General features: G+C 40.2%; 1 protein-coding gene across 4 annotated transcripts in view; it reads left to right on the top strand.

Annotated features, from left to right (window-relative positions):
* Positions 1-16191, top strand: part of PCCA (propionyl-CoA carboxylase subunit alpha) — a 300001-nt gene that overhangs the window by 71667 nt on the left and 212143 nt on the right. For all 4 annotated transcript variants that reach the window (XM_069802387.1, XM_069802389.1, XM_069802388.1 and 1 more), the window contains exon 7: positions 14253-14384. In XM_069802387.1, coding sequence (XP_069658488.1) covers positions 14253-14384 — 132 coding nt within the window. The remainder of the gene's footprint in view (positions 1-14252; positions 14385-16191) is intronic.

Here is a 16191-nt window from a genome sequence, read left to right as displayed (position 1 = left end):
AGCCTTTTTTCTTAATTTTGTTTGAACATCCACATTTAAAAGGACAACACAATCACACACATCTCTGCCCATAATGTCTAATGTAAATGTCATGTAAGTTGAGCATAAATAGAAATCGGAGGGAGAGCTATGTATATTGACTTGTTAGAACACACAGAAAAAAACCTCAATTTTCTTAGAACGCTTTCCAAAGGTGGGGGTGGGGGTGGGGAATCAATGAATTTTTCATTTACTTGAATGCAGTGTATTGGACTTCTCTCAGTGGGCAGCTGTAAGAGCTAGTTATCTTTCATTACAGTGTAATTAGTCCACAGTTTTCTCCAAGGAACTGTATGTAAGATTTAAATAAGAACATCTTCTATTAGTACTACTACATGCATCCTTTTACAAATAAATAGTGAAGGAGATAAGACAGCAGCACTTAACAGAATTCTGTGGTGTGTTTTACTATGGCTGTGTTGTCTGATGTTGTTACCCCACACGTACACTAGTGCTTGCTCAGCTGATGAGAGGGCATCGCAGAAAAACTACTTTACCGTCCTCACTCCCTCTGACTGTAGCTGCTTCTCCCAAGCGCTTCCATACCAGTGCCGGTGTAGGGAGTTCCCTCTTGTCCCTGCTTGCCTCCAGCTGTGTCTTCCCAGCACTGCGCTGTATCCTGTGGTGACCTCCTCATACAATTGGATGAGCTTGTCTCTGAGATGGGAACCTTTGGATGGAATTCTTTTGTTTTAAAACAATTATTTCATTGAGCTAATGGGTATTGCTTTTGTCTGTAAAACTAAAGGAATAGCATACTTTCATACAGATGTAGAAATAAATGGCTAGAGACAGCAGCACCACCAATTACTAGAAAAGAAAGATCAGTATGACAAGGCTCTGCTTTCTCTTAAAGAAATGAATGTTGTGAGATTCAGTTGGAAGATCCATAACCCTTTATCTCAGACAATCGAAGAGGGTCTGGTCTTGTTTTTTAACAAGGATTGTGCCAAGTTCCCTATATTGTTGGTTGCTGTAACCTTCCTCACCTGGCCAGAGATAATAATCTTCCTGATATTCTTCACCTTAGGGCTATAGAGTAGATGACTTTGGAGCGGATCTCTAGAAACCTAGTCCCTTTCTCAAAGCAGGATCAACTGCAACAGGTTGCTTAGGGCCATATCCAGTTGGGTTTGGAATATCTCCAAGGATGGAGACTCCACAGCCTCTCCATTCCTGTGTTTGACCACCTTCTTCCAGTATCGCTTGCCATTATAGATTGCAGCCACCTCATGGCAGTACCTCTGTAACCCTCAGTTCTCGCCTGTTAGTGACTCTGCTGCAGGCATTTCGGGCCACAAATGTCATTTTCAGTCATCCTGCTTTGTTCAGTCCTGTCGATACCTTTTCTGCACACTTTCCCCTATATACGTCATTATATATCTGGTGACAGTGTAATTGTTGACAGTTGTCACTAGTGCCACCATCCCTTCTAGGGACTGTCCCTCAGAATCCCCTTGCCCCTTTAGCTGGTTTTAGCTGATATGGTTCCTGAACTGATGGCTGCGCAGCTGCACGGGTGCTGCTCACGGTGTGAGAGACAGGGGGAACTGAGACCTGGCGCGGGGGTACTGTCTTTTTGGGTCCCTACTCTGTGACAGTTTACTATACCTAGGGGACAGCATCCTGTCCTTGGGGTTTTCTAATGGCTTTAATCTTGAGCAACTGTTGCCTGAGTCCTATCCTTCCTTTACACTTGTGTGGGTTTTTTTAATAACTGCAGGGTCAGTATATGCTGGCTTTGGTAGAAGACAGCGTGTTGATTCAGTGGATTAAACCTGGTTTGGAGGGGAAAGAAGAAACTAAACCACAAACCAACCTGAACAAACAGATGCGTGCACATGCATGTTTTTGTTGCTGATATGATTGATTTACTGCTTGTTTAGCTCTTAACTAATGTTTATTAATGTGATTGATATTTATTTTTGAATAAATATGCCTATTTATCATATGATGATTTTTTTTGAATGTCAGAAATTATATCTAATGCTGTTTAATGGCTCTCTTCATGTCGGAAAATAGCTCCAGTTTACCAGAAAGCTGCAGACGCTTCCAGTTTTCTGAAATGAACTTACTAGTCTGCTCTGCATCTTGTAATGTAGTTTCTGGCATCTTTATAAACTCTCTCTGAAGGTCTTCAGAACAGTCTTTATCAAACATTTAAGGATGGCTACGTCTATCAAAGAAATACCACCTTGTCCTGACAGCAGTGGTGGCAGCTATTTGGAAGGAAGTAAATCAGTAGCCTTCATGTGAGGACAGGGAGGATCCTAAACTACACCAGCCAGCTGAGAAAAGGGAGCTGTAGGTGGGTAGAATGGAGTTATTAATGTTAGAGTTTGGTCAGGGCAGTGAGCTTAACAGTCTTGGTTTTTGAAGAGTGTTGCTTATTCATTGTCTTTGTCTTTTTCAGTGTTTGAGAAATGACACTTCTCAATGTAGTTGTGTGCTTTGCTCAACTCTGTTTCTCAGTATGCAGAGTGGTTATTAGGAAGATGATTTTAGGGTTACTTATCTTCCTGGCTGTCAGTACCAGGGTTCCTGATGCTTAACTCATGAGTAAATACAAGGTGGTGTGAGCTTGGACAGTCATCTTAAGTTTTAATTTGGTTTCTGAATATACAGTATAAATATAATGATGGTCACCTAACTCTGAAAGCATTGTAGCATGTCTGCAAAAATACCAGACAGATTTTTTCAACATGGATTTTTTCTCTCCAGGTTCTGATTTATTATTAAGTGGGTTTTTTTTGCAGGCATATAATTAATATCCTTTGACTGCAAGCTCAATGTAACATCTCAATAACATGGTGCTAAATTTTCATTACTTGTTGGCTTCTAAATGTATTCTCATCTCTCCCCCACCCCCCTGCCCCAAAAAACACAAACTAAAGCATTGCTAATCAGGCTATACGCTTGTGTTCTGTATTCATTTGCAAAGCTTCACATGCATCTTTAGGACAGGAGAAAAAGTATGACTGTGTAAAGAATATGTCTTGTGCCCATGCATTTTCTTCATCTGCTCTAACATTCAGGTTTTTTAACTGTTTATATTATTCCATTTGACTTCCCTACTGAACTTTCAGTTTGATATAGAGAATTTTGTGTATGTCATAAACTTGGGTCCTTGGTAATGTGAGGTATTTGTTTGGCTAGAAGGATGCTCCCCTGTTTCTCCCTCTCACCATTTTGTCCTGCTTGTTCTCTGTGAGTGCCTGGTTTTCATTTAGAATAATGTATATTTTGCGTTAAACATCTCATTGAGTGTTCTCTGCCAGGCTGAAGACTTTTTTTCCAGACTGAAAGCCAAATGGCCTAGAAAATAAAGTGCTGCTAACTTTCTCTACTGAATTCAGTACAATAATTCCAAGTGCTCTTTTTCACTCCAGGCAAATTAAAAATATCATGTAGGTTGAATCCTAATTTAAAAAAAAATGTCAGTTAGGAGATCTGGTATTCTTGAAGAATAAATTGTACTTAATTGTATTGTGAAATAAAGTAGCTTAATAGTGTTGTTTGCCTATTTGACTGTGGCTCAAATTTATTCTTTAATTGGTAAGATGGAATACTATGTAGCGCATCAAGCAAGGAATCTTTCTTACCTTACTAACATGTGCAGGATGGCTTTGTGCAACACTAGCACATTACATTTTAAACTAAGAGTTTGTATTAATGATTAAAGAAATGCTGCTTTTACATCAAAATCTTCTGTGGTCGTGCAACTGATAGAAATTTTGTGTTGCATGAAAAATGAAATTGTCTTCATGAGGTTAGATGATTGGGAAGACTAAGATTACACTTGTTAGTGTTTGCCATTTCCTTTGTGCATACCTGATTTCTTCTCTTTATCTTCGTGTAATCAGCAGCTATATCCATTTCCAGGATCTAATTGAACGTAATGAAGAAAGAGGTTGGGCTGTTAAGCTTCCACATTCTCTGCTCTTTGTGCTGCTCCTGGTGCTAAAAAGAGATGAGTTAACATAAACCTGAGTAGGCTGTTTAACCTTCTTTCTCTTCTGGAAATGTAGATGCAATAACATTTGCAGCTGAAAAGGCTCATTCGCAGTTTCTAATGTTTAAGGATGCAAATGAAGCATTTTGTCTTTTCTGTCGCCTGGAGGTGTTAAGCAAGGAAACAGAAAGAGGTTTCTAGGATTAGTTCCACAGATTTCTTTTATCATGTAAAAATCAAGGGTGGTTTCAATGCCATGAAGTGAAGAAAAGCAATATGGAAACCATCCAGGGAAAATTCTTAAGTTTCGTTTGTTTCTCCCTAAATTTTCTGGGTATTCATTACTACTGATATAGTTGAATACTCAAACTTTTTGCAACACAGCAGGGCTAAGTTCCTATGCCTGTGTATTGGGTGGTGTGTGTGTGTGGGGAATGTTTTGTAAGTGATGAAGCAATTCATTATTGACAGTGGCATGTCATATAAACTACTGTATGTTCAAGTTTTATAATTTCTATTTGAGAAATGCTTCTAAAAATTTGAGTAGCTCTATTGCATTTGGGTTCTGGACAAAGACATAAAATAATATGTACACCGTCTAAAGCTTGAAACTGTTTCAAAGTGAAATTATCAAGTAAAACTTCAGCTTGATGATCAGATCCAATGTGAAAAGTTGTAAGTATAGAGCCCCAGAGGTACTTCTTGTCCTTCTCACAGTGTCTTGTAGCTTTGAGTCCTTGGAAGAAGCTGCTTCTGTGCTTCTTTTCACTTGCAATGATATGACCTGGAAGCTGAATACCATTTTTTTCCACTTAGAAGTATAATATACACTATGAAATGTTTGATTAATGAGACTTTTTAAAATATTAAAATGCAGAATTAAATCGATACAAGCACATTTACCCTTTGTACATATAAGCTATGATAGTATGAGTTCACAACCTCTATCTTGTTAAGGAAGACGTTTACAGATTAGCCTGAATCTTACAGTTTTGACTTTGTAAATTTACCACCTCTCTGGAATTAAAGAGGAGATGACTTGGAAGTTTATTTAAAAACTATTTTCTATGCATCATTTGTGCTTAAGGTGATGCTGAGTATCTAGATTTATTCTGGCTGCTCCCTGGTGTTTATGCAGGAGGTCATGCAACTTTTCTGAGAGGTGCACACTTTTTTGGGACAGTGGCATTTAGGTGGCCTTAGATTGTGTTTAAACTGGTTCAGCAACTGTGCCTTTTGTTTAAGGTGAGCTTTAGAGTAGTCTAACAGACTGATTTTTCTTTTCCCACCCCCAATATTTGAATACACATATACTACGTTTTGAAAAACATAAATATGCCTATCTCTCTCTCTCTAATATATAGGTATATGCTGTTCTTGCATTCTATTCCTAGCCTGCTTTAGAGAAGGCATATTTAGGGCCTGGATAAAGCCTGTTTTCATTTGGTCCTTCAGAAGTTTGTCTGGTCATACTGGTAACCGATTAATGTATTTTCAGGGCTCTGCATAGTTTAAACTATACTTGGAGACCAGTGTGAACAGATTCACACCCAGATAAAAAAATCAGATAATATTTCTTAGAATAATGGCTTAAAGGGAGTTTAACATATCTCCCTCCCCATGCCGAAGGTTAAACACGGAAACTGGCATCTCTGTTGGTTTATTTCCAAGTAAATTAGTGGATTCTAGTTTTCAGGTTTTTGGTATTGCTGCCCAGCAATCATCTTTTTCCTTACTTAAGCAGTGGTTGTGAAGATGCTTTAGTGTTCTTAAATTCAGTTTTAAGAAGTGAGACAAACTTCTTGCAGTTGTGTTCAGTTTCAGGTAAGGCTTTTTTATTCTGGTAGCTTTTGCTTTTCTAAAGAAACATCTCCTATGTATCACTTTCTTTTGCAGTATGTGCTCCTATTTGATATAGTGAGTACAGATATTTAAAATGGCATAGTATAGTGTCACAGGTGGTGATATAGCTTGTGTGGTGGGTCTGGCCTCTAAAATGCAGTGTGTTTTGGAGCCAAGTAACAGCAAGTTTTTATTTTGAAGTAGAACTTGGAACAAGCGATGAGGTCTGGCAGGCTGGGCAGCACAGTTCTTCACCACCACCACCTCCTTCCTCTAGTGAGTTGCATCTGGCTCTGTTGCTTTCCCAATAGCCAATTAACCTTTTACTTCTGAGGCTAGTTGCTATCACAGTCTACCTGCCTGCTGCTAATGCAACTCAAGGTGATCGTAATACTCCATCTCCTTCCCAAACCCTCAAACAAAACAAAAGCCAGACCTCCAGAAATAACTACAGTAGCCAAAGGCAGGTGTAGTGAGAGAAAAGTGGAATGCTACAGCCTTTCCCCCTCTAGCATGTTTATCCATCTGCTTGTATCACGTACTGTATTCACTTAAGAGGTGCTATGCTATTCTGCTGTAAGCCTGTACAGGAGGCTGTAGTTTGCTTTTCTTCAGCACGGCTCATTTTTAAAAATATTTGTTCTAATGAAGGATGCTACTGTACCTCTAAGTGTTGTCTTTTCTCTCTTTTGTGTGTATATAAATCTGTGCATATTCTTAAGATCTTTTGGCTTCAAAAGTTCTGCTTATTTCATTCTAAGCGCGGTTGGAGGAACTCTTACTTGCTGAACTGCTGGAGAGTTACTACTTTTGTGAGCCATGACAGTACCTAGGCGTGTTGCTGTTTTAAGCCTTTTCCAACTTATAAAATAAGTCTGCATAGGATGAAGTTCTCTATTTGTTAGTACTAAATTTACAGGTTGATGCCTGGGCAGGTGTCGTGGTTTAACCCCAGCCAGCAACTAAGCACCACGCAGCTGCTCACTCACTCCCCCCCCATCCAGTGGGATGGGGGAGAAAATCAGGAAAAGAAGTAAAACTCCTGGGTTGAGATAAGAACGATTTAATAGAACAGAAAAGAAGAGACTAATAATGATAATGATAACACTAATAAAATGACAACAGTAGTAACAAAAGGATTGGAATGTACAAATGATGCGCAGGGCAATTGCTCACCACCCACCGACCGACACCCAGCCAGTCCCCGAGCGGCGATTCCCTGCCCCCCACTTCCCAGTTCCTAAACTAGATGTGACGTCCCATGGTATGGAATACACTGTTGGCCAGTTTGGGTCAGGTGCCCTGGCTGGGCATGAGAAGCTGAAAAATCCTTGACTCTAGTCTAAACACTACTGAGCAACAACTGAAAACATCAGTGTTATCAACATTCTTCACACACTGAACTCAAAACATAGCACTGTACCAGCTACTAGGAAGACAGCTAACTACATCCCAGCTGAAACCAGGACAGTAGGTCATGGGCCACTCCTGTATTTGTTCTTTATTCTGAGCCTTCAGGATAGCAGCAACAGGGCCCAATTGTTTGAGCTGATAGGTCGTTTCTGTGTCTAGCAGAAAGCTTCAAGGTGTTCTTGCACGTCAATCACATTCTGTTGTAGAGCATTTTACGAGTTCAGTATTTTCTAGGTTATTGAGTGGATGCTTCTTATAATATGTTCTTACAGTATATTTCCTAGGGGAGTTCCTTCCCAGTGTTGAATGGACAGTTCCTGTATTGCGAGGTGATCTGTTAAGTCCCTACCTCTTTCAACAGACGTCAGTGTGCCTTGTGGGTTTTTTTTTGTTTGTTTTTGTTTTTTTCCCCTCCTGGTAGGACTCCTGAATCTTGTCTGTCTTTGGATGTTTTATCTGGCCACTTCAACAGGATTTTTCTGTTCTGCTTGGTTATTTTCTAGGTTGTTTAAACCTCTGTTGGACCTTCCTTTTGCTGTCAGCTCTGCTTCTCACCCTGCATTTAGCCCGTGTGATTTAGAGGCTTTTTAGCCCAGCTAGCTATTCCAGTCATCCTTGAGCTGTGCTGCTTATCTGCTCTGCTTTGTACATGGCTGCAGGCAGCTGCATATACAGGTCTGTTCCCTTCTGGTGAGTTATAAGCTGTAGATGGGAGACTGTATTTGTGGAAGATGACAATTTTTCTGGAACTGTTCGTGATTACCAGACTACTTATACCCCTTCCCTTCCCCATTGGATCTGCCTCCTTGCTGGCTGTGTGTCAAGAGGCAGAAAAATCAAGGCAGTCGTTCCCCAGTACAATAGTGAAAGAATTCATCAGTTGCATGCAAGTATTTCCTGGAAACCTTTTCCAGATTTTCCTGTGAAGAAAATTTGAGGGTTGGGACAAAACCACTTTGAAAACCAGACCTATGATAACAGTTTCTACTGGAATTCTTTTCTGTGGACCTTCCTTCATAATCTCATTCACCAATAAGTTCTTGAGTAAGTATGGTAAGTTGTTACCCACACTGTTTAGCTAATTTTAACTCACAAAAACCCCTAGGCCATCATCTGCTATGTTGCTCTGAGGAGTGCCAGAGCCTGCCCTAGAGAAGGAGGATAGATAGGACTGTGGAAAGGGATGTGCAGGAGAGGAAGGAGCGAGAATGAGGGAAAGGCAGCTAGATTGGCTCAGTTACTTCTCTGGCCACTCCTGACAGATGGCAGGCTCTGAGCCTATGCAGCCAGTGGTGCTGGGGTTAAGCCCTTTTCTCCTGAGTGAATTACTGTTACTGTCTTCTAATAAGTAGCACCCTGAGTTTGGGTGATCTTGAAAACACCATATGTAAGTCTGAGTTTGAGAACATATGATTCAATGACTGTATGCATCAGATTGTTTGGGGTCTCCTGTAAATTTCATGAGCTTGTTTAAAACCAGCTCTGTGTTTACATAGGGAAGTTTATTTTCAATAAGGGTAGAGCAGCTACAGTTGCTCCTGAGATCTCTCCATCCTCTCAGCCACTTCTTTCTCAGAGATGGGAAACATTTGCCTACAACTAGCTGTTTCAGGTACCAGGGAACCAACAAGCACAAAGCCTGTATTATTGCCATTGCTTCTGTGTGGTAAGATAATTATAAGGGGCTCTTGCACCTGGAAGCAGCTGGGCACTTGGAGTGTGTTTTGCCACATCAGCGTGCTGTGAGTGGAAGAATTCCCTCACCAAATGATCCTGAAAGAAAACACGAGATTCTAGATAGCTGTGTTTTTGTACATGGCATACCTCCTTGTTGCTTGGAGCTGCTCCTGTTGAACTGGTGTTACGTGCAGATTCAAATATCTTGGCTCGAATGAGGACACCAAAAAGTGTGTTTAATTGTCCATAACTAACGTGCTAAAAGACAGAGGAAAAGTTTTAGTATCACTTGTTTTGTCTAAAGCAGGGTTGGAACTGTTCAGTCATTTCCTGCAGCACTGGGAGGCCTGGCAGTGAGTTGGCTGGTTTGCCACATACCCATAAGCCCACAGAAGAGTATATGTTGCCAAGGGACCTAGTGCGTATAAAAGTTTATTATGCTGTTTTCCCTCCTTCATGCTTTCTGTCTTTAGTTCTGCTTATGCTGTCACTGAGGCTGAATCCACTACTGACTGTGAAATACAGTAATTGTGAATCTCTGCATTCGTAATTTCCAGGAGGACAGACAATGGAATCTCCTTTTCTAGGATCAGTCTCTTCAGACAAACAGGTCCTTTCCAAGCATTGGGAGTATGGCAGTTTACACTAGCATAGGTCCATTTGGCCCACTCAGTTCCCACAGCAGACATGGTTGACAGACTGCGAAGGTCACATACAGCTCAACTACAGACTTCCCAAATGGATTTTCCAAATCTTGCCTTTGCTTGTCCTACTTTGACATTGTTTAGTTTTTGCTATGTTTGGGGTCCTGCATTCCCTGAGGGTAGAACAAGGCTTTTGTCCGGCTTAAAAAAAAAAAAAAGCTGGGGGGGTGGGGAGAGAGAGAATGAACTGCTTGTGATTCTTATGGCACTACAATTAAACCAACTATTGCTGCTCTCAAAAATAGAGGGGTGTTGGGGAAAACTCTTCAATATCTACTACTTAGACAAAGAAAGAACTAACTTTCTTGGTATGGAATGTATTCTGAAATTATTCTTTTATAAAATATTCCTTATTGTTTGTCTGTACCTTTGACTATGCAAAGTAGATCAGTGGTACGCAGGTGTCACAGGTATGTTTCTAAAGCAAATGCTCGTGCATGTTTATGGTGAAACTTGATATATTCCCTGCAGCCAGATAATTAGTCTTCAAGGCTGAAGTATGCTGCTGAACGTGTGGAGGAGTGACAGGACTTTCAGAAGAACATGTTTGATATGCAGTGTGTAAGCTTGTGTATATACAACAGAGGTTCTAGTGCTTGCTGCTACACTGGCAAATCTGTGTGTGGACAGACTGTCATCAGGCACTGGAAGTTTTTCTTGCACAGTTTCACCACTTCTGTGTGTTTCATAAACTAAGGGTGCTAATGGATGAGTGCTGATAAATCTTGCTGGGAGCTGAAGATGTTACTGCCACATTCTTTCTTATGGTCTGTTTTTGGCATTTTCAGTATCGGGCACTAGAGTTTTGAACAGGTCATTTAGTACATCATGCGTGAGTATTGGCAATGAAGAAGCTGGGGCACTTTTCTGGTGGTGAGCTGAGAAGCTTTGGCAGAGGGCTTGAGCAAGCATCTTCGAGAGATGGGGACTTAAGTTATTGTAGCAAGACTTGCAAGAGTTTGTCTAGTAGTACCTTAAGCTGACAAAGTCTTTTTTTGTGAGCTTAGCTAAAGTGAGTTGCAAGTCGTGTCAGAGAATATACACCTTTTCTGTGTAAGAGACGATTTGACATACTGGCTGGAAACCAGTGGATCCCCCTTGGTTCGTTAACTTATTTTTGATTTATGGATGTTACAGCATGCCGAGTTATGTGGCTTCAGGTATCTTGTGATACCACATTGAGTTAAAATATTTTGTGTCAGACTTTGTTGCTGGGAAATAACTGGATGTGATGACTGCCCCAGTTGACTAACCATATAGGGGAACAGCTGGTGGTACTGTTCACAACTGCTGCTTGTTCACAATTAAGGAGCAGTTCTGTGTAAGGTACAAAGGTTCAGAGCAGTTAAAGCCAAGAGGTGCATGTGTAGACAAGTGCAGTTTGTAAATTCTGGACATTAAAAGTATACATCTAAAAAAAGGACAAAGATACAGGTTGCATCAGGTGGTATTTACATTAGAGTAAAGTGAATCTGCTGCACATCATCTAGTACTTAATTTTTAGTAAGTAGTATTGGTTGTATCCGTGTGAAATATTACAGCTCTACAAGATTCATGTGACAAATACACTGGATGCAGCAGGTTAATTTCTTGAAATGGCCTGGAGTGTTCCTTCTCAGGTGGTTCATGAATCTCTCCTGAATGGTGCTGTTCTCTTCTTATCCAACTACCTGCTTGGACAGGAGCAGGGAAAGTGGCATTTGAAAGTCCATGCCACAACTCAGTGAGTGGAGACGGTAAGTCAAGCCAGAAGTCCCCTGTATGCCTTTCACTGGAAAGGTACATGCTTGCTGGTGCCATGAATGTAATTCCTATCCTCTCCTGTGATGTCCAGTTTGAATGAAGGTTTTCTTATTTTCTGAGAGAAGAAAGAGGAGGAAGAGAAATAGTGTAAGAGTAGAGTATTGGAAGTAGGCTGCAAGCTGGAAGTCTTGGATGGTCTGTCAGGGCAGCAAAAGTTTTGGACCCCCTATCTTGATCTCTGGAGATCCCATGTTTTTGATGGTAGGCTTTGGGAAGAGAGTAGGGAGAGGAAGCAATACATGGTGAAGTTTGAAGTGGCATTGATGGGGATGCAAATGCCAATGTTATGGCAGAAACTGTAGAAACAAGGCAATTCCATGTTAGGAGCAATGCAAGAGGGACAGCATAACCTCCAGTTGCTAAGTATGTAAATGAACCTTTTTCACAAAGCTTTTTGAGATTAGAATACAGTCTGACAGAAGGGAACTCTGCCCTACCTCCACGTGTATGCAGGTGCCTATTTAAAACTCTCTTGTTAAGAGGGAATGAAGTATAAGTTTTCAGGTTGTAACCTGCTGTTTCTGAAATGATCAAACTTTGTGTCGCTATGGTTTCAACCATCAACTCCTTGCTTCTTGTACCCCTTCTCCTTTAAAAAGTGAATTCCTTTAGTGTTCAGATCCTTTGGCACTATAACATTAATAGATCTGTACCCTTGTGTTGGTCTTCCTACCCCTTTCTCCCTCCTATTGCAGTCTTCCCAACTTTGTATGACAGCTATTCATCAAGTCAATGTTACTGAGCTCCTGAGCTAATAAGCCTACAGTAGTAGAAAAGAGGTAGGCTGAGATAAAAACCCAGATCATAGAATCATATAGAATGGTTTGGGTTGGAAGGCAACTTAAAGATCATCTAGTTCCAACCCCCCTGCCATGGGCAGGGACACCTTCCACTAGACCAGGTTGCTCAAAGCCCCATCCAACCTGGCCTCGAACACTTCCAGGGATGGGGCAGCCACAGCTTTTCTGGGCAACCTGTTCAGTGCCTCACCACTCTCAGTGAAGAATTTCTTCATTTGCATCTAATCTAAATCTACTTTCTTTCAGTTTAAAGCTGTTACCTCTTGTCCTGTCACTACACACCCTTGTGAAAAGTCCTTCTCCAGCTTTCTTGTAGGCTCCCTCTAGGTACTGGAAGGCTACTATAGGGTCTCCCTGGAGCCTTTTCTTCTCCAGGCTGAATAACCCTAACTGTCTTGGCCTGTCTTCATAGGAGAGGTGCTCCAGCCCACTGATCATCTTTGTGGCCCTCCTCTGGACTCGCTCCAACAGGTCCATGTCCTTCTCATGTTGGGGGCCCCAGAGCTGAATGCAGTACTCCAGGCAGGGTCTCACCGGAGCGGAGTAGATGGTTCGTTGTGAGTTGAAGCTAACAAGCCTTTGATGTGGCTGAACTGATGCTCTGCATTTGGTTTGGGTGTCTGCAGTGAGCTTCCTAGTGTGTCTGTAATACTTCTCTGATCTTTTTCTCTGTTATCTGTAGCACCCTGTTAGCTAGGATGATAGGAAGTTGTCTACACAGAGCTTCTGCTATTATACTCTTCCTGCTAGGAGGCTGCTGATAGTGAAAACAGTGACTCCCAAGCACATTGGGAACTGTCAGCTCTTATAAGGTTGTGAATAGGAGGACATTGCTCCCCATCTTAAAAACCATATTTTTCCTATGTCTGTTCTGTGGTCATGTGCTACTGTTACATAAATACACAAAGCTTCAGCAAATTACTTTTTATTATTAGTGACTATAACTATCTGGCAACCTTAACATATGCAGCACAAATGTATGTCAGACAAAATATTAAGTCACAAATTCTGATACAAGAAATAAAATGTTTGCCATTGTGTTAGCGTTGGTGTTCAGTAAACTGCCCATTGGCTGGAAGCAAGTTTTTAAGCATTTTACAGGTGTGTCAGAATTGGGGGGGGGGGGGGAGGGGGAAATCAATGAAAAATTGTGCAGGGCTAATATGCTTATTCTTTTGATGTTTTCTTCCTATGGTACAAAAGAAGTTAAGTTGCCTGAAACATGCATGTACTCACTGATGCATCAGTAACTTTCACTGAAACAGCTCTGATAGAATTGCCCTTAGCTCAGTATAGTACTGACCCTGGAGCAGTTTGAAAAAATGTCTGTGTACTTGATCACTGAAGTCTATTGCTTGCATAGAGAAACAGGAGGAGGAAAAACACAATTCAGTGTTCTACCTATGTATTAAAGTATTAAAGTTCAAGTATTAACGTATTTTATGTTAACCTATTTCCACATTAGTAGTGGAAAAGAGTTGCCTGAAAGAATTGGAGAAACGTTATTTCACTTACTACCTTATTTTCAAGATCTTTAAATACGTTGAGTAAGACACTGCACTTCCATTTTGATGTTTCATCAAGGTTTGTTTTTCGGAATGCGTAATGGAATTTTCAACTGCATTACAGTTTAGCAAGCATATCTTTGTAAATCATTTGTGGCTATTTCAACGGTGAGTTAACTAGCCTCTGTTTTCTCAAGGGATATTTCTAACTTTCAAGCTGGAGTACTTCCACTTTCAGCTATTTTTCTTTGGCCTGGCTTTGATTTATACAAATGCTAATTATAGGGGCTTTGAATTTGTGTGTATACATAGTTTCACAAGGTCATACACATTTTTAATGAACTGGCTGAAATGCTGCTTATGTATTGCTAGGTTGTTAGATAAACAGATCACTATATCTTCTAAATGTTGTTTCATTAATCAGTTCAAAAAGAGAGGAAAAAAAATAATAGCAATACCAGTATAAAGCAGATTTTTAGTTTCGTCTCCTAAAGTTATATCTTTATTGTCTTTGCAGGCATCAGAAGGTGTCACCTTCATTGGACCTGACACACATGCTATTCAAGCTATGGGAGACAAGATTGAAAGCAAATTGTTAGCCAAGAATGCAAAGGTCAACACGATCCCTGGCTTTGATGGAGTAGTCAAGGTGAGAAATCATTTAATTACTGTCTGCCCACTGTAGGAACAGTGTCTAAATCGAAGTACACCTATTGAAGGTCTGATGCGGAATGTAATTATAATTTCAACTTCTTTTTCAAGAAGATGTAATTAAAAATGGGGTACAGATTTTTACTAGTGAGAGAGCTTTGGAGAAGAAAAGTCCTTCATAATAAATAATGTATTAAGGACTGCTTCTATGTCCTTCTAAGTCTCTAAAAATATTTTGCTTTAAATTTAACATGAAGGCAGGTAAATGTGTTAAGTATCAGGTGTGGATTTGACTATCTGCACATATTTTTACGTCTTTACTTCTTGTTGGCTGAGATCTTGACAGCCCTAAGTTAACAGTGAAGTTTGTTACACTGTACGAAGCTTCCATTTTACGATCTGTGCTGATGGTGTAGATTTCCATGTGTTGCAAAACTTGGGGTGAGGATGAGGGGGGAATTTGGTGGCTCTTTGTCCGAATCTACATCTAGTGTTCTTCCTAGGGTTTTAGAAGGAATGATTTCCAACAATTTTTTAAAAGCATTTTGGTTGTTTCTTTTTATTTTGTAAGGTGAAATAAAGTGTGTCTTAGTTTTGGTTTATTTTCTGCTATAGTGAATGAGTATTAAGTTTTCCTGTGTGTCTTTACATACTGTCTGTGTTAATGAAGGTAAATAAGCTTTTTCCTTTAAAACCTTTGTCGTATACGCCTGAAACTTTCATGTGTTATAAAATATTGACCTCCTGGGTTGAAATTTTTCATGCTAGACATGTGAAGTTAGATTTTTTTTCAAATCAACTTTGAGTAAAACTCTGAGTTGCATGAAAAAGTGAGAAGTTTGTTTCAACAGCACTTCAATGTAGTGAAGGGAAAGCTTTTCAGATTTTATTTATGACAATTGATATTGACCTCTGATCATCATAAATCTTATTTACATGATGAAATAGGAAATGTCAAGATAACTGGGAACAACTGAGTATATTGATGGAATGCAGACTGTATTTTAAGGAGCAACATATACTAGGGCAATGGTGTTCAGCATCATGTCAGCTAAGTTGGATTTCTAAACTCTGTTAGGAGGAAGAAAAACCAAACCCAACTGAATGAGAAAGGTGAATAGAGTGCAAAGGGGCTAAGCCTCCACAAAATTGTCTGTTTTGATGAGGATGCCTGGAGAACTGGGTGAGTGAGAGAGAACGATAAAATGAAATATTTGAGGTCAAAAATGCACAAGAGAATTCCTCAGTACTTGTGATGGAAATGCTGGGTGTGTAATGCCTGGCAGTGGGATATGCTGCGACAGGTAAAAAGCCCAGACTTGTTTCTCTTCTGGAGGGCTCCATATGAGTGTTAGGCTGGCATTTGTGCCAATGCTGAAGATTGGCAGTGATAAGTTGAACACAGCATTCCTTCAGGTTTTTGTTGCATGTTTTAGCAGTCTTTGTGTATGTGGTCCATTAGTGTTTATAAGATTTAACAGCAGCCAAACTATTGTGCATAAGATCCTCTGTTCTGTCCGATATCCTATATATTCTTCTAGAAATCCTGAAAATAACTTCTAGAAAAACCTCTAATTAGGAGATAACTTTGAATTACTCATCTAAACCCCACAAAACTTTCTAATGCAGAATCAAATACTCAAAATGCTGGTTTTATCACTGTATCAAGTTAAAACTTATGTAAGGGTCTGTTATTCTGCTAACATAGAGAAACGAACCTGGCAACATAGGATACTGGTTGATGAACAGATAGCCATATAACCAGTGAAACTGAGCTACTTACCTGTATGCACTTGTTTCTGAGA

The sequence above is a fragment of the Haliaeetus albicilla genome, chromosome 15 (genome assembly GCF_947461875.1).
Source record: "Haliaeetus albicilla chromosome 15, bHalAlb1.1, whole genome shotgun sequence".
Taxonomy (NCBI): Eukaryota; Metazoa; Chordata; class Aves; order Accipitriformes; family Accipitridae; genus Haliaeetus; species Haliaeetus albicilla.
This window is presented reverse-complemented; position numbering and strand designations above follow the sequence as displayed.